Genomic DNA, 19,351 nt, shown 5'->3' with positions numbered 1-19,351 from the left:
CCTGATGTTTTTGTTGAGCAGCTCCTTACAGCAGTTTCTTATAGCTGGTTGTTTTTGAGGAATTCCTATATGCTATAGAGGCAGTGTTTAATTAGGAGTGACCATAGTTTTACTTTAAAATCCTTCACTTGTGCAATGTTCTTCACTGCTATTGGGAGATGATTGTAGAGTTTTATTCCCATATATTTGACACCTTTACTGTATAGTTTTGTTGAATTGGGGATTACTCATAGAGTTCTTTGACCTCGTATCATGTTGGTGCCAGTTTGCGTTTATATCTAAGTTGCTAATATTTTTCTTGGTGAGACGTAGTAGGTCCAGTGTGTAGTGACATGGGAGGGTGAGAGGGGTAACCTGTTCAGATTCTGGAACAGTGGTTTACAGGATTCTTTCTGCTGCTTGAATAATATTATTCTAATCTTTTTATACAGCCTCACTGCTTCTGCACTGTGACCCCAAAAGATTATTCTGTAGCTTAATATAGAGTGAGAAAGAGCATAGTACATCGATGTGAGGGTGCTGGTGTTAACAATATCCCTTATTTGTCTAATCATGAAACATACATTACCCAATTTGGTGCAGGTTATATCAATATGACTTTTCCATGTAAGTGTGTCACTAATGGTAATGTCCAAAAATTTAGTTTCTTTTACATAGTTGACATTATCATCACTCAGTGATTTATTTGGTACTGGTGGGTTTTTATTTTGGACTGTGTGGAAAGTAATACCTGCTGTCTTTTTTTATATTTAGGAGTAGTCTGTATGAATTAAGCCATGAGTTTTGTTGTGTTGTGCTCCTGTTTATGGCATCCTGAAGAAGTTCATTTGAGGCGGATATCATAATTGTGGTATCATCAGCAAAGAGGAAGGTTCTCCTATTGTGTAAATTTAAGGGGAGGTCATTTACATAAAGTAAGAATAATAAGGGTCCCGACAGTGAGCCTTGGGGAACTCCATGTCCTTTGGTTTGGGTAGATGACTGTACAGTATTAGCAATTCCTGGTCGATTGGTTGCATTCATTTGGACATATTGGTTTCCGTCTTTGAGGTAGCTTTTAAACCAGTCATGGCCAGTGCCCCTTATTCCATGGGAATAAATGTTTTGGAGCAGTATATTGTGATTGACCATATCAAATGCCTTTGTTAGGTCAATTAAAATGCCTATGGCTGGAAGCTTCTTGTCTACTAGCGTTAAGGTGTAATCTAGGGGTTGCTGTATTGCATCAGTTGTGGTTTTTCCTTCTTGGAAACCAAACTGAGCAGATGATATGGCATTTCTTTTTTTCAGAAATGAATTTAGTCTGTCTGCCATAGTGTATTCAAATATTTGCTGACTACTGAGAGACTGCTATTGGCCTGTACTTGCTGGTATCATCTTTACTTTCTTTTTTATGAATGGGTATGATTTTTGCAGTTTTGAGTTTATGTGCCATTGAGGAATGAAGAGTTTATTATGTGGGACAGTGGTTTACATATGAAGCTGCTGCAGTTATGGAGAAGAAAGCAGGGGATCTGATCTTGTCCTGCAGAGGACTTTTTCTTAATTTTTATATGAATAATTTTTTCTATTTCTGCCACTGTTGTTGTTAATAAGAACAATGTGTCAGTGCATTAGTTTTGTTCTAAGTTTGGGAGATAATTATTTTTAAGGTGGTCTGTGAGACTTTCAACATTTTTAATAAAATATGAATTAAATTTATCCGCTATTTCTTTATCGTTTGTGATGGATTTGCCATTTATTTTTAGGTTCATATTACTTGTCAGCTGTGGATTTCTGCCACATCCATTTACTTTTGGTAGCTGATAAGTTGAGCAGGTTGTCATTTTGCAGTTTTTTGGTTGCATTAACTACATTTCTAAAGATTTTTTTATATTTGGTAAAGTAATTCTTAAATTCTTCAGTATTGCCGAATTCGGTGTTGCTGAGGTTGAAGAGTTCTCTTTTTCTTTTTGCTGAGGTGCTAATACCTGGGGTTACCTACATGGGGGAGTTACTGTTATTGGAAATATTTTTGTTTTTAAGGGGAAGTGGTAGTTGAAATAGTATTTAGAAAAGTCTCAAATTTGTTATCTACATTTTGAGACTGATATGTGTCCTGCCAGTTTTCTGTTTGCATGTGGGACAGAAAGGTGTGGATATTGCTTTGATAGAGATTTCTAGTTTGTGTTGTAAACATTTTTGACGGGGCTTGCTTATTGATATTTGTATAATTAGTGCATTGTGGTCAGAAAATCCTAACTTTACAGAGCATGCTGTGCATTCTGTGTCAGCAGCTACTTGGTCAAGACAAGATTCACTCTGGTTGGTTATTCTGGTTGGGGATTTAACCTTTAGTTCCAGATTGTAGAGATTCATAAAGTATTTAAAGTTTACATGATCACTGTCTTCTACTAGGAAATCTGTGTTAACATTGCCACAGTTTACAATTCTGTAGGATTTCCATTTTGTTAGTTTTCTAACACTACAGCCAAGTTCTTATAGAAACAGCTTAGGTTGCCTGAGGGTGATCTGTATACTGATATTAAGTAAATACAATGTTCAGTGAATTCTATGCCCAATAATTCTGTCTTTTTCAGTGCTGTGGGAGTTGCATATGTCCTGTGGTAGAGCAATAGTATTGTTTTTTTTTTTTTTTTACAAATATGCAGCTCCCTCCACCCCTGAATTCTTTCCTTGAGAAATGATTTATCATTTAGAAGTGTGGTATCATAACACATTCAGTTTCAGAACTGCTCATAAAGTGCTCAGTAATACATAGTATTTGCATATTTGATAATTCACTGTTACTATTTATTAAAATTTCTATTTCACTCACTTTGTTTCTTAGTCCTTGTGCATTGTGGATGTAAATTTGCTGATTGTAAGAGTCAGAATGTATTGAACACTGTTGAGAAATTTTTGGTTCTACCTCATTTGTTGCAGCTGAGTGGATGAGAGCTTTTTCGTCTTCAGTACTGTCCATAAAAAAATCGTTGAATCTGGGATGAGGAACAACATTTCTTCTGTTGACAACTGTTTTCTCTGTTGTAGAGGTCATCTTGTTTATCGCTGCTGGTGAGACTGATGGTGGATTGTCTGATTTGGTTGCTTTTGGTGTCTTTTTGTTTATTACTGGTGCAAAAACTGATTGCTGTTTGACTATTTTTGTTGCTGCAGGAGTCTCTTTATCTGCTGGAGAAGCTAATGGCTGCTTAACTGTTTTTGTTGTGGTTTCTGTTGTTTTCTTTCTTATGGGTTGTCCAGTTGCATCTGTTATTTTTGTCTGTGTTTGTGCATCCAGTAGAGTAGTATTCGTAGCATCATCACATTTGTATTGGCAGTTATTTGATGTTGAAGGCTGCTCTTTTGCTCCTGGTAACATCACTGGGATGGTGGTACCATTTTCTTGTTGACTAAGTTTTTCTAGCATATGAAGAATCTTTTTACCTAGTAGAGTTTTACCACTTCTGTTTAAATGCATTCCATGTTCTGTATGGTGACTCCTTTGGAGAAAGTCCATACTGAGAAAATGTGCATTCTGGTTCATTTTGCAGATCTTATGGAACCATCTGTTTACCTGTCTGATTTCAAGATTTACACACGAGGTGGGCATTAAATCATATCTGAGGTATTCCACTAACGGCGATGATCCCCTCTCTTATGAGATGTAAGGCTTGCTTTAGGTTGTAGGTTGCAGTTGTTAGTTCATTTCTGTAAACATATACCAATGAAGAAGTGCTGGCACACACAATGTTGTTTATTTCTATGGCAGCTAATGCCTCAGACTACAAGGAAACAAAAGTAAAAGAATATCATTCAAAGAAAAAAATCTAGATTAATAAGATTTAATTCCAAGGGCTTTGGAAAAGGAGAAACTATTTATTTACCTACCTAAATAAATAAATAACCATGTTTATGACTTATGGCTCTAATCTTAGTCTCCAGATAAAATTATAGATGAGTTAATCATTATTTCTAGAAAATGTACTGTTTTTAAATACAACCAGACTGTTTGACATAATACTCTACACCTCCAACTGGAATTCTCTTGATCAGTCACATTGTTCCTGTAGAGAATGAATACTTTGTCATGCTGTACATAAATTTTACACTAAATATTAAAAAAAAAACAGTTGATCTGCTACCACATGGGACAATTTTTCTGGTTTTTGACAGTGACTATATTTACCCCTCTAGCCTGTAGCTAAACTAACCAATAGAGGTGTCACTGTTTGCATTGCATGCAGAACATATTTAACAATGGCCATTTTGTGTGTTTTCATCATTGTCAAATCTCACAGGTTTACAATGATGTTTTTGATTTCAGCTCATAGGAGATGATCTTTTGGTACTCTACAAAAGTGCCTTCCCCTTGCTCTTTCATTCACATGTATGTGGAAACTACTTACTTTACTTAATATAGCCAGGACTGGTTTGAGAATATTCCTCAATACAAATGGCCTATGATTTAGCACCCCTTCTTCCCCCTTTTCCCTTGTACACATTCACCTCTGTCAGTTTTCACTACTGATTGTGATAGACACTGGGTGTACAAACCTTGCACTTTGGTGTCCCAGGCATTCCTTTCACCTTAGCATGCTAAATGGCTGCTACTAATTATTGCAAATTGTCCTGCAAACAGATCTTATTAATTGTGATATGACCTGTATAGAAAGCTTGTTTTTTAATATTTTACATGTTGTTAAAACTCATCTACGCATTAGGGTGATGATATCCTATGACTTCATAAGCCTGTAGTGATAGACTTGTGAAAAGTATAAGATCTGCTCAGAATCTTTGAATTATTGTTAAGTGCCTCCATTCAGTGGCATGAGGATTCCAGATTGCAGTGAGAAGTGATGAGGAAGAAGAGATCCAAACAAGTCTTAGTAGGTTCTGCGGAGGAGGAGAGTTCATGGATTCATATCTTTGAACAGTTAACAGGGAAGAAGGTGTTACTCCCTGAACATGTCTGATGAATTTTACTCAATAAGCAAGACAATGTGTATATAAGAAATCATCTTACAATGCAGTTTTGGGCAAATTTGCTTTCGTAATGGACATTTCATAATTTTCATTGAAGTTGAAAGCTTGTGAATTTAAAGTGTTAAATGTTTGTATGTACATACCTTTCTAATAAAAAGTTTCCATAATTTAAATAATCATTTTCTCATATTTTTATGTTTCCCATTTGTTTTAACACAGTCAGACAAGTCACACAATTTCTGTGATTACTTTGCTATCTCTCTTTGAAATTTTTTAAAGTGTTAACATTTTCATAATTGTCATGTTTCCTGAAACTGGAGATAAAGAGTAATGTTTTTGATAGTTTTGAAGCCGGTTTGTGCTTGCGAGTGTACACGGCAATTGAATTAAAGAAAAACAGTGACAAAGCTGTCCCTATTGATGGAACATTTTTGCTGGTTTAGAGTTCATATAAATGTATTGTACTGGAAGGGTACAGTTAAAACTCAGTTTACATTCAGGCCAATAGAGACATAGAAAATAATAGATTATACAAAGATGGGGTAGTAGATTGATCTTGGTGTAGTACATGGAACTATCTCAGTATTTGGCTCAAACGATCCAGGGCAACCATTGAAAATATGGATATCAGGATGAAGATTGATTTCCACTTCTTCCAAACATGTCCAGTGGCACAGCACCACTCCGCTTAGTACTGAAACCTATTGTCAGATATAGTTTTGTTTCCAAGTGGAAACTACCATTATCATACAGCATAACATTGCAGTTGTTATTCTTTCTGCCTTTTACTGTAACCATGCAGACACTTGGTTGCCCTGAATCATTTGAGCCAAATACTAAGACAGTTGTAGCAGTTATTTGAACTTAGGGGTTAACAGTCCACTATATTTGTAGAAGCCATGAATCAGAGATTAAAGATGAGTTGTGTACTCTACCCCTCCCTCACATCATTTGTTGATTGTCTCTGTCTTTATCATTAATTCTTTTAATAATCTTCTAGAGGAGTAAGATTTACAATCAACTCGGTGTGCTTGCCGGGGGGTCTCGTCCGTAATGTGGAGGAGGCCCTTCCGGCAGCTATTGAACGCACTGGGTGTGACCGGCTGCAGATAGTAGCACATGTCGGAACGAATGACGCCTGCCGCTTGGGTTCTGAGGCCATCCTTGGTTCCTTCCGGCGGCTGGCTGATTTGGTGAAGACAACCAGCATCACACGCGGAGTGCAAGCTGAGCTTAATATCTGCAGCATAGTGCCCAGAGTCGATCGCGGTCCTCTGGTTTGGAGCCGTGTGGAGGGTCTAAACCAGAGGCTCAGACGACTCTGCGACTATAATGGTTGCAAATTCATCGACCTCCGTTATTGGGTGGAGAACTGTAGGGCCCCCCTACAGGTCAGGCGTGCACTACACACCGGAAGCAGCTACTAGGGTAGCAGAGTACGTGTGGCGTGCACACGGGGGTTTTTTAGGTTAGAGGGACCCCCCCTTGGGCGAAACGATAAAATACCTGACGGCTTACCAGAGAGGACATTATCATCGTTGATAAAGAACGTCCGTCCTCAGAGACCAAAAACAGGAAAAGTCAACGTAATATTGGTAAACTGCAGGAGTATCCAGGGCAAGGTTCCTGAATTAGTATCTCTTATTGAAGGAAATAGTGCGCATATAGTATTAGGAACGGAAAGTTGGTTAAAACCGGAAGTGAACAGTAACGAAATCCTAGACACAGAATGGAATATATACCGCAAGGATAGGATAAACGCCAATGGTGGAGGAGTATTTATAGCAGTAAAGAATTCAATAATATCCAGTGAAGTTATTAGCGAATGCGAATGTGAAATAATCTGGGTTAAGTTAAGTATCAAAGGTGGGTCAGATATGATAGTCGGATGCTTCTATAGACCACCTGCATCAGCAACCGTAGTAGTTGAGCGCCTCAGAGAGAACCTGCAGAACGTCGTGAAGAAGTTTCGTGATCATACTATTGTAATAGGGGGAGACTTCAATCTACCAGGTATAGAATGGGATAGTCACACAATCAGAACTGGAGCCAGGGACAGAGACTCTTGTGACATTATCCTGACTGCCTTGTCCGAGAATTACTTCGAGCAGATAGTTAGAGAACCAACTCGTGAAGCTAACGTTTTAGACCTCATAGCAACAAATAGACCGGAACTTTTCGACTCCGTGAATGTAGAAGAGGGTATCAGTGATCATAAGTCAGTGGTTGCATCAATGACTACAAGTGTAATAAGAAATGCCAAGAAAGGAAGGAAAATATATTTGCTTAACAAGAGTGATAGGGCACAAATCGCAGAATATCTGAGTGACCACCATCAAACGTTCATTTCTGAGGAAGAGGATGTGGAACAAAAATGGAAAAAATTCAGAAACATCGTCCAGTACGCCTTAGATAAGTTCGTACCGACTAAGGTCCAAAGCGAGGGGAAAGATCCACCGTGGTATAACAATCATGTACGAAAGGTACTACGGAAACAAAGAAAGCTTCATCATAGGTTTAAGAGTAGTCGAATCATAGCTGATAAGGAAAAGCTGAACGAAGCGAAAAAGAGCGTAAAGAGAGCAATGAGAGAAGCATTCAACGAATTCGAACATAAAACATTGGCAAACAATCTAAACAAGAACCCTAAAAAGTTTTGGTCATATGTAAAATCGGTAAGCGGATCTAAATCCCCTATTCAGTCACTCGTTGACCACGATGGCACCGAAACAGAGGACGACCGAAGAAAGGCAGAAATACTGAATTCAGTGTTCCGAAACTGTTTCACTGCGGAAAATCGTAACACGGTCCCTGACTTCAGCCGTCGCACGGACGCCAAAATGGAAAATATTGAAATAAACGATATCGGAATTGAAAAACAACTGCTATCACTTAGTAGCGGAAAAGCATCCGGACCAGACGAGATACCCTTAAGATTCTACAGTGATTATGCTAAAGAACTTGCCCCCTTTCTATCAGCAATTTATCGCAGATCGCTGGAAGAACGTAAAGTACCTAGCGACTGGAAGAAAGCGCAGGTCGTTCCCATTTTCAAGAAGGGTCATAAATCAGATGCGAATAATTATAGGCCTATTTCGCTTACGTCAATCTGTTGTAGAATAATGGAACATGTTTTGTGTTCTCGTATTATGACGTTCTTAGATAATACAAATCTCCTTCATCATAACCAACATGGATTCCGCAAACAGAGATCATGTGAAACTCAGCTCGCCCTATTTGCCCAAGAAATTCACAGTGCCGTAGACACTGGCGAGCAGATTGATGCCGTATTCCTGGACTTCAGGAAGGCATTTGATACGGTTCCGCACTTACGTTTAGTGAAAAAAATACGAGCTTACGGAATATCGGACCAGGTTTGTGATTGGATTCAGGATTTCCTAGAAGAAAGAACACAACATGTCATTCTTAACAGTTCAAAATCTGCAGATGTAGAGGTAATTTCGGGAGTACCGCAGGGAAGCGTGATAGGACCTTTATTGTTTACAATATACATAAATGACTTAGTTGACAACATCGGTAGCTCCGTGAGGCTATTTGCAGATGACACGGTTGTCTACAAGAAAGTAGCAACATCAGAAGACTCGTACGTACTCCAGGAGGACCTGCAGAGGATTAATGCATGGTGCGACAGCTGGCAGCTTTCCCTAAACGTAGATAAATGTAATATAATGCGCATACATAGGGGCAGAAATCCATTCCAGTACGATTATGCCATAGGTGGTAAATCATTGGAAGCGGTAACGACCGTAAAATACTTAGGAGTTACTATCCGGAGCGATCTGAAGTGGAATGATCACATAAAACAAATAGTGGGAAAAGCAGGCGCCAGGTTGAGATTCATAGGAAGAATTCTAAGAAAATGTGACTCATCGACGAAAGAAGTAGCTTACAAAACGCTTGTTCGTCCGATTCTTGAGTATTGCTCATCAGTATGGGACCCTTACCAGGTTGGATTAATAGAAGAGATAGACATGATCCAGCGAAAAGCAGCGCGATTCGTCATGGGGACATTTAGTCAGCGCGAGAGCGTTACGGAGATGCTGAACAAGCTCCAGTGGCGGACACTTCAAGAAAGGCGTCACGCAATACGGAGAGGTTTATTATCGAAATTACGAGAGAGCACATTCCGGGAAGAGATGGGCAACATATTACTACCGCCCACATATATCTCGCGTAATGATCACAACGAAAAGATCCGAGAAATTAGAGCAAATACGGAGACTTACAAGCAGTCGTTCTTCCCACGCACAATTCGTGAATGGAACAGGGAAGGGGGGATCAGATAGTGGTACAATAAGTACCCTCCGCCACACACCGTAAGGTGGCTCGCGGAGTATAGATGTAGATGTAGATCTTCTTTTCTTGTAGTTGGCTCCAGTTCTTCGTGTCTGGGACTGATTCTTGAAGCTGAAATTTTTTAACATTATAGGTTCTCATGGTTCCAGTTGATGTAATAACTTCTGTAGAATTGCCTGAGCAGTAATTTCTGTTTTTGTATTGATTTTATTCTCTCATACTTTTCTGTATCATACTGTGTTAACAATTTACACTTCAACAAAATTGAAAATTATGTTGTTATTGCCAAAATTAAAAACACGTCTGATCACATCAGTCATGCCCACTACAATATTCCAAAGGGCTGACAAGTTCTCTTGACAAATGACTTTCTATTTATATAATCATTTTGTAAATGAATTCAGAAATAATTTTAATAGTTAGTGTCAGATTGCATATTAATAATAGAAATTTTAAGTGTGCCAAATATTTCATAATTTCAAATGTTTCTAAGAGAAAAGTAATTTTAGCTGTACATTCAAAGCTAGCACATAGCAAGTGTAACAATGAAAAAACAGTAATTTCTTTTTATACATTTTAGCCTGAAATATAATACATCGTGTACAAAATCATATGCAAATCTTTTAGGAAAACAATTGAGATAATATGAACCCATTTAAAAATTTGTAATTATTTTTGGTATCGACTACTTCTGTTGAGGAAAAGTAATGCTAGAGGAGGATGTCTCTTTACAGTTGGTTCATAGTTCGAATCTATTAGAAAAGTTTATACCTGTGTACATGTCACTGTGGGCTTATGTTTGTAATGTGCACTAGGAATCATTATTGTGATATAATTCTGAAACCTAAAAAAAAATCTTCTAAATGAGATTTATAGGGGCAAATGTTTGAGATATCTACTAATCTATTAGTGGTTCACACTCTTCTATTTTCGCTATTTGTATTAAAAGTGGCTCTTTCTCTGGCTCATGATCTCACATAACTTAATATGGAATGTTTCAGCCACCAGAGCCACCTGAATCATGGAATGGTGTCAGAGATGCCACAACTTTTGGTGAGGTGGCACCACAGATCAACTTACTGACTGGCTCTTGCAGAGGAAATGAAGACTGTCTTTTCCTTAATGTCTACACATCAACAGTATGTTTATAGCTAAAAAAAAATATTTAAAGAAACATTAATTTCTGACTGTTACTTATCATGAATTAATTTGATGTACAATCAATAGAAGTGTTATCGTGTATGGCTTCTAATTTTGATCTTTCATTCATTTATCTATCATATTCTGTAGAGTCCATGCAAAAGGACAACTTTCAGGAATCCAAACTGAACTAAAATATGAAATGAGAAAAGAAAAGTTGCTGTTCAAAATTACACTGTGCTGTATATTAACAGCATATCAGTATATTGCTACATACTCCAATGTAGCTGTTACTTTGGAGAGAACAGAAAACCTGCTGCTTCCTGAGCTACTCTGCTATACTACTGTTTATCTACTACTAGTAGCATATTTAAATGAATCCACAATTATTTTCCAAAGACTAACAAACAACACATTTTCTAGTTCCATTCTTTCTGTGTGCGAATTTTCACAAAATACGGGGGGGGGGGGGGGGGGGGGGGCAGGGGGCAGGGGGTAGGGGGTAGGGGGTAGGGGGTAGGGGCTCAGGGATCAACAATTCCTGCTAGCTATTTGACAGTGTCAAATGTGACTTCATAGGCTTTCCAGAAATAATAAGTCTTGATAGTCTCTTCGAGTTTTAACACAACAACACTGATAGTGATCACAGAACAACAATTATCTGTGTGGTGTGATAAAAGAATCCGGTTAACATTTAACATCACAGATCATAAAATCAATTTGATTCAATATTTCAAATATCGAACTGTTTGCCGTCTTCAGGAGAATGCTGCTTCTGCTGATGAGTCCCACTGAGAACTGATACCTGACTGTATGTTGATGTCCTATATAGGCCTCCATACCCCACAAGACACATGCACCACTCATCACAGTTGCTGCCCTCCAAGACTGGACAGAAGGTGCCACCCTTAGTACAAACCCGGCAGCAATGATATATCACACTCAGAGATGATTTTTGAACACTTGGACTGGCTGCAGCAAAGAACATTCTGTTTTGATGTGGGATAGTACAGGATTCCATGCCATGCTAAGAGGAAACCCATTGTCTCTAGTAATTAAATTATCTGCCAACCTAATTTCAATTGCCTCTTTATAGACACTGTTCCAAAAACTGGAAGTGTAGGCAACTACCACAGGTTCATCAAATTTCATACTGTGCCCCTCGTTTAAGTAATGATATGATACTGCCAATTTTTCTGGCTGTTGTAGCCTCATATGACAGAAACATACCACACACCTGTCATGAACTGTACGAATCAAATGGCCGATGTAAGCAGAGCGTATGCCATTTCCGATGAGGTCAATCTACCTCAAGAATTTGGGCATTTCATGGCTGTTTTCAAGGAAATTTGATACTCTAATAAAGCAGATTCATTGGGCTATGAAGTTTGTATCATCACCGGAGATGCATGAAGAGGAGCATAGGTCTGTGGCCTTTATTCCTTACACTGATGGCATGTCAATTAAGATTGGAAGGATTTTAAGGAATTTTGACATTAAGAGTGTGTTCCGTCCAACTTCCAAGATTAGGCCTCTACTCAGCTCTGTGAAATATGATTTGGGGCTCAGGAAGCCTGGTATTTACCAAATTCTGTGTCAATGTGGGAAAGCATACATTGGCCATTCAATTCACACAGTTCATGACAGGTATGTGGAACATTGCCATCACACAAAGCTACAACAACTGGAAAAATGAGTGGTAGTGGAACATGGCTTAAATGAGGGACATAGTATGAAATTTGACACAACTGTGATAGTTACCTACACTTCCAGTTTTTGGAACAGTGTCTATAAAGAGGCAACTGAAATTAGGTTGGTGGCTAATTTAATTAATAAAGACAATGAGTTTCCTCTTATCAGGATGTGGAATCCTGTACTATCCTGCATCAAAACAGAATGTTCTTCAGTGTGGCCAGTCCAAGTGTTTGAAAATATCTCTAAGGGTGATATGTCTGGTGTTCTACTAAGGGTGGTGCCACCTGTCCAGTCTTGGAGGGCAGCAACCATGATGGGCAGTGCATGTGCCATGTACTGTACAGAGGCCTATATAGGATATTGATTTGCAGCCTGGCATCAGTTCTCAGCAGGAGTCATCAGCAGAAGCAGTGTTCTCCTGAAGATGGCAAACAGTTGGATTGCCGAAATATTGAATCAAGTTGATTTTAGGGTCTGTGATGTTAAATGTTAACTGGACTCTCTTATCACACCACACAGGTATGTGTTGTTCTGTAATCACTATCCGTTTTGTTGTATAGTTTGAGTAATTACAAAATTGTATGTAGTTTTCTGACAATTAATTATGAATATAGCTTACTACAACTACTCAAGTGTTTGTTAATCTGAACTTGGCCTATTGTACATCCCTGAAGATTCTACTTCATGATGGGATTTACAGAATACAATGAATGTATGACAGGGAATTTAAAGATGTGATATGGGATGTAAGATACAGATAATTACTTTTCCTTCAGTTTTCCTCAGTTTCTTTAAACTGTTTAAACATGCTGAAGTAATTCACATGGAATGAACACTGCTAATTTACATCCTTCTTACCCAGTGCAAGACTATGTTCCATCTCATGTAACAGAACGTTAAACCCCAGTTTCCACTCCTTCCTTCTTTTCTGGCAACATTATTCTTTCAGTATTTCACATGTTGTCAATTGCAAAACCAAATGAAAGTATGTAGCACTATACATCATGAATTTACAGGGTGAGTAGCAGAAAGACATATTAAAAGGTTTTTTTTTATCAAAATATTTCTGTCATTGTACAGAATTCACCATGCATACTAGATGCAGAATGCAAAATCTACATGTATTCCCACCATCAAATCTGTTGTTTTCTGCAAAATCAATCCACCTTCCTCTAGTTTTTACATGCTAATTTACTGGTTCTGACAATAACTTTTTGTTATACTTTCAACTTCTCAGTTTGGATCTAATGTCTTTTCAAGCATCTGTTGGCAGCTATTATCTCTCTATTGATCTAGCACTCAACAAGACAAGAAGTTACTACTATAGCTTTGCAGCATCTTATATAGTGTTTTAAATGTGGGCAGTGCTACATCCTTAATTCTTTGATACATTCAATAATAACTTAGATTCTCCTCTTATAAACATCAGCTTTTGTAATTGTTTAATGTAATATGTAAGCTACACTTAGAGGCAATATAAACTGAAAGAAAATTTTTAGAGTTAAATGAAACATTTGATTCTACTTGAACCCTTTTACTTGTGCATATTTGACCTATCATTTTGTTTCTTACCTGTATGTAATATATTACTTTTCTCTTTAGACAGAAGAGAACTCAGGGGATCTGAAACCCGTCATGGTGTGGCTACATGGAGGAGGTTACATCATGGGCTCTGGAAATGCAGATTTTTATGGTCCAGAGTATCTCCTTGAACATGAAGTTGTATTGGTCACATTAAATTATCGTCTTGGTGTTCTTGGTAACTTACTATTCAGTTTCTATAACCTTAAACACTAAGTTTGCTCTTATTTACATATAATATGCATCCTGGAATTTTCAGTTTTGCCATTTTGTATATTTGTTGTATAGGGAAGATTACTGTCCAGTACTCCAAATGAAATACCTGCTTAACACACAACGTAATGTCAGCACAAATAAATTTTACACATTCTTCTGTTGTGGAAAACAATATGAGTGACTCTCAGAGAATTTGCTTCATAGGTTTCCTTAGCACTGGTGACTCTGTTGTTCCTGGTAATATGGGGCTAAAGGACCAAGTAATGGCACTACAGTGGGTCAAAGACAACATTGCTCTTTTTGGAGGTAATCCTGATAACGTGACAGTGTTTGGAGGAAGTGCTGGAGGAATGTCATCTGAGTATCTTATGCTTTCACCAAAAGGCAAAGGTGAGTATTATTATTAATTTCTACAAAATCTGAAGTGTATAATTGGTACTTAGCTATAATTCCATTTTCATTTTTAATCATAAGCAAGACAAAGGGGCTCACTTCTCTTGCTTATGCCTCAAAATGAAGGTTAAATTACAACTATGGTATTTTGCATAAGATGAACAACAATGTGCAAATACTGGCACTCTTCCATTTACATCTTTTTTTGGATAGCTATCTAACAGAGACCCTACACTGTCATTGACATAACTGCTGAAATAATTTCAGATAATTTGTCACCCTTCATTCAGTTTATTTTGAATTCTTACATCAGACTTTTTGGTCAGGATATTGCTGACAATTAAATTAATTAAAGCTGAGGCATGCATGTAATTAATGCATTTTTGACATAATGAGAAATTTCTGCGTTAAAGGTGTTACTTCATAAGTATGAAACTAATAATAGGAATGATTTTTGTAGAGAAACACATAGTAGGCTCCATATCTTATTTTAGAGATACTGTTTCATGTATTGTGTATCCATGATCTGGCTGTGATCAAATGTACTTATTTCATATTTATTGCCCATTTTACACTTCACTGTCACACTGATAGGCAATAATAGTTTTCCTAACATTCTAATTGCCACTACGTGATGTACTGAATTTTCCATTCACAAATATGACATGAGTTCTCTCTCTTTTACACAGCAGCTATTTATAATTAAATTACTGATGATTATGCATTACAGTATAAATACGGGTCAATGCTGAATATTGTTTGGTATTCTCTATCAAGTTCAGATATAAGAGTTTGATGTCATTGAAAGTGCTGATACAGAAACATTTTCTATAAGAGTAAGATCTCTTAAAACAGTTCTTAAACAATGAATGATATTTATAAAGGTTAGCTTTAAGAATTTGTGCTTTTATGGTACCTGGTAGAAGTATAGTTGGAATTATTGCACATGGTTTCTTTCTGTGCAATATCCAATAGAGCAATGGAAAATAAGTATTTAAGTTCAATCCTGTTGCATCATTAGGCACAAATTCAGATTGGATAAGGCTGGGGAATGAAACTGTCTGTGCCCTTTACAACAGAACCATCCAGGTGTGCACCTTAAATGATATGTGGAAACCTAAAACTGCATGGCAGCACCTGGATTACAACATCTACTACTCCTGAATGCAATTGTAGGTCTCAATGAGTATGCCAATTGACCCAGTAGCAATATGATATGTAAGACTGTATATTCATGACACATCCATATTGAGGAGTTCAGTTAGCACTCTTTATTGTCCTTTGTTTGTTTATTTCTGCATTATGCTCATCTCTTTTCTCTCAGCTATGTGTTCTCAAGCACAGCTGATGTTCAGGAGTCAGCTGGAACAATTTAGGAACTTTCAGCTGTTCTCATAAAGCTTTTGATTTGATTTTTCTTCATCTCAGGGATATGATATTCAATTTTACAAGACTCTTATTCACTTTTAATGAGATGCTTACTCATTTGCATTTTTCAGAACCTTAATATTATAATTTCATGGAAACATTTTTATACACACCTGGTTGCAGACGCGCTGCGAGTGTACTTATTGTCTGATTCATTGTGATGCATTAGATTAATAATAATCATCATGAGCACTTTTCCACTCCAAATTCCATCTGTACAGCATTATTTTGCTATGACAGGTATTCATTTGGCCAATATGATACCTCAGATTACTACAACAGAAACCACAATAGCTGTTTCAATGTCACTGCTGATCACTTCATTGCTAATATCCTCCCCACAGGAGTTTCTAACAGTTTTAGTACTACATATTGCTGTTTGACAATGCTCTGCTTTAAGCAAACTGATGGAAATTAAACCATGGCTGTTTAGCTAGCAATCTGTGTGGGTTGGATTACAATACACAGAGGACCAATCTGACAATATCGTTTACACCCACCTGTCACTCGCCATTTTCACAGTACCCTCTGTGTTGGGACGTGGAAGAAAAGGGGGGGGGGGGGGGAGGGGAGGGGGGATGCTCCTCAGTGAACTAGTGCAATGATTCCCTGAAATGAGGCCAAATGCTGAACATACATCACCAAAAGGGTAGGTGGCAGGGACTGTGTTAAAGGTCGCTTCTTCATAATTCTGCCATGGCCATTGAGAGAGAATATCATCAACTACCTCTACAGTGTGTAAACTTTTAGATGGCAGACCTCTCTCTAGTCCTGAATTGGTAGAAGTGGATAAACGTCGGGAGGCTTCGGTAGGTATGCAATTTCGACTGCTGCCAACATTACGTAGCTGACTGTCTTGTACAAAGTAGCCATTGTCGTCTGCTTTGTTATTCTTTTTGCGCTGTACTGTTCTGTGTGTTTTTATTGTGCAGTTGTGCTAAACATTATCAAAATGAGTGAAGAGGCAGTTGCTGGCCCATCTTGGGAGTCGCTAACAACCCCTACCGGTAGGCCTAAGGTTAGTTTCACCAAAGTTTCATTGCAATCAGATGAATGGTTTGTGAGCGCATAGTAGACAAACATATATATATATATTATCTCTAAAAACAAAGATGATGTGACTTACCAAACGAAAGCGCTGGCACATCGATAGACACACAAACAAACACAAACATAAACACAAAATTCTAGCTTTTTTCCCATGTGGAATGTTTCCCTCTATTATATATATTTAATGTACATGACGATTTCAGTTTTGTTTACGAACAACATTTAAAGCGAGGTTTATTTCCAAGCCTTTCGTCTGCTTTCGTGTAAGCATGATGCGCAATTTGTAGTGCCAACACTACAACTGGTAGGCGTGCCTTGTCCCCCCCCCCCCCCTCCCCCTCCCAGCGGCTCCTCTCCCCTCGCCAGCCAATGCTTGCTTCTTCCTCTCCCCGCACTCCCCTCACAACTCTGCCATCTTACAGTTAACACACTGTACATCTAGATGAATATTCTGTGATTCACACTTAATTCCCTGGAAGAGGTTTCACTGACATTTCTACCAGACTACACTCTCTGCAAGATCTCAGGAAATGTGATCAAAAACTCTACATTATATCATTACAACTTGTGAAGCATAGCGATGAGTTCGTAGTCACAGACATTTGTAACATTCCGTGTAACAGCAAAGTGGGACAGTCAGTCTGAACTAGTTCCCAGCAATGCACTGAATATCAGTGCCATTTCAAGTAAAGAAACTAGAAAAACTAGTGGTGACTATACAAAGCCCTATGAAAATGAATAAATCCTTTTTAGAAAACATGTGAATTTCACCTTCTATTTGAAATTACAGGGACTCAAACATCACAGAATCCATAAAATCATAAAATATGAATCACTAGACACACAAGTATGTGGGGAAGTGGGTGTCTGATACAGAGAGACTACACATGAATATGCTCAATATTTTACATCACAATGAAAACAGTGTTGCTGCAGGTGACATTTTAGTGTTAGCAACAATTTAATCCCTGGTTGCAGAGGTTCACTACATAATTTATGTCTGTAAATATCAGTGTTTTCCTAATAAAGATACTGGGGAATATCATCAGAAGCTTGGAATTTTATAGGAGTTTGATATGATAAATTCGTCAAAGAACATCTTATACAGATAAAATCCCTAACTGAGAAAATATAAAAATCTCTTTAATACAGATATTAAGATTAAGTCAAAAGAAGAAAAATTCAAGATTACAGTTTGTAAGACACTAAAATAAAACAACTTAGTCATCTGTGTCCATAAACTGGTATTTTGAAAAACAGTTTGAAGCTCTTCATATGTAGTAGTGCATTTCAGGTTTACTGCATCGTGCAGTATCACAAAGTGGAGTGGCCATTGCGGACACAGTTTGCAATGCAGATGTTCCAGAAAGGACATTTCGTCTAGCAAAGTACCTTGGCCTCTCCACAAACAAGTCAGCTGAGCTACTGGACTATATGATGAAGGTCCCTGCAAAGACTCTAACTGAAAAACAGTACAAAGGATTCTCAGAAAAGGTACTTCAATAATATTACAGTGCTTGCCAAAACCAGCAGACTTAGAAAGTTCTTTAAGCTGTTTTCTGATTTACTGGTGCTTGTTACTGTATATCAGGTGAAGGAAGTAATGAATTTATGCATAAATGTTCATTACACAATCTTTATTTTTGAATCTGTTATAATTAATCAAAATCAGCAGTTACTGACCATTCAAAACATATATCAGGTTGTTGAATGTTCCCTCACTGACTGCATTTATGTTATTGTTACTGACTGTTAACACTGATTATTTTTAATATATTTTGGTTAGTTTTACAGTCTCACTAAACATTTCATTGGGATCAAGTGGCAAATACTTTGCATTGTAACAACCTGCAGGACAATGTTCACCTAGTATTGATGCTATAGTCCTATGAGTTTAACAATAGTCAGGTTCTCAACTAAGGTTTATAGTTTTTGGTCATAACTGGGTACTAATTTATACATATGTTATTCACTTTCAGGACAATTTTTACTGGAACTTTTGTGAGTTATCACATTCTGTAGAAATTTTTGAGGTAGTATATGATTATTATGTTTACTACTGCCTCTGCTTAATTACTGTCTGACTCATCCAGTTGACACACACACACACACACACACACACACACACACACATCACATCACATCACATTATATCACATCGCTACTCCAACTTTGTTGTAAATGTCATTTTAAAAGAAAATTAGTTAGCTTTTGTCCTGTCAATAGAGCTTCCATATGAAGGTACTACATCAAGGTTCAAACTAATTCAAAGTTCAATAATCATTAGAGAAGTTGTTTCTTATGACATAAATTATCTACTGAAAGAATCTGTTCATGATCTAAATAATTTTAAAACAAATTTAGTGAATGGTTCAATAGGCTGTACAAATTCTTCAAGAAAGAACCAAATAGGAAAACATAAATATGTTCAGTTAACTGCATACCTTAGCTGTAAACAATGGTAAGTCCCATTTAACTCATTTCAAGAAATCGTGCAGTAATGTTTCAATAAATTCTAATAAATAAGATATTGCATGTATCTGCAATGTGATTCCCTTATCCA

The 19,351-nt window shown here is 37.5% G+C and overlaps 1 protein-coding gene across 1 annotated transcript in view; it reads left to right on the top strand.

Moving 5' to 3' along the window:
* LOC126457921 (juvenile hormone esterase-like) overlaps positions 1-19,351 on the top strand; it is a 128,870-nt gene that overhangs the window by 51,772 nt on the left and 57,747 nt on the right. Inside the window, exons 2-5 of the mRNA XM_050094615.1 lie at positions 10,287-10,424; positions 13,723-13,879; positions 14,122-14,307; positions 18,083-18,282. Coding sequence (XP_049950572.1) covers positions 10,287-10,424; positions 13,723-13,879; positions 14,122-14,307; positions 18,083-18,282 — 681 coding nt within the window. The remainder of the gene's footprint in view (positions 1-10,286; positions 10,425-13,722; positions 13,880-14,121; positions 14,308-18,082; positions 18,283-19,351) is intronic.

Source organism: Schistocerca serialis, chromosome 2 (genome assembly GCF_023864345.2).
Source record: "Schistocerca serialis cubense isolate TAMUIC-IGC-003099 chromosome 2, iqSchSeri2.2, whole genome shotgun sequence".
NCBI lineage: Eukaryota > Metazoa > Arthropoda > Insecta > Orthoptera > Acrididae > Schistocerca > Schistocerca serialis.
This window is presented reverse-complemented; position numbering and strand designations above follow the sequence as displayed.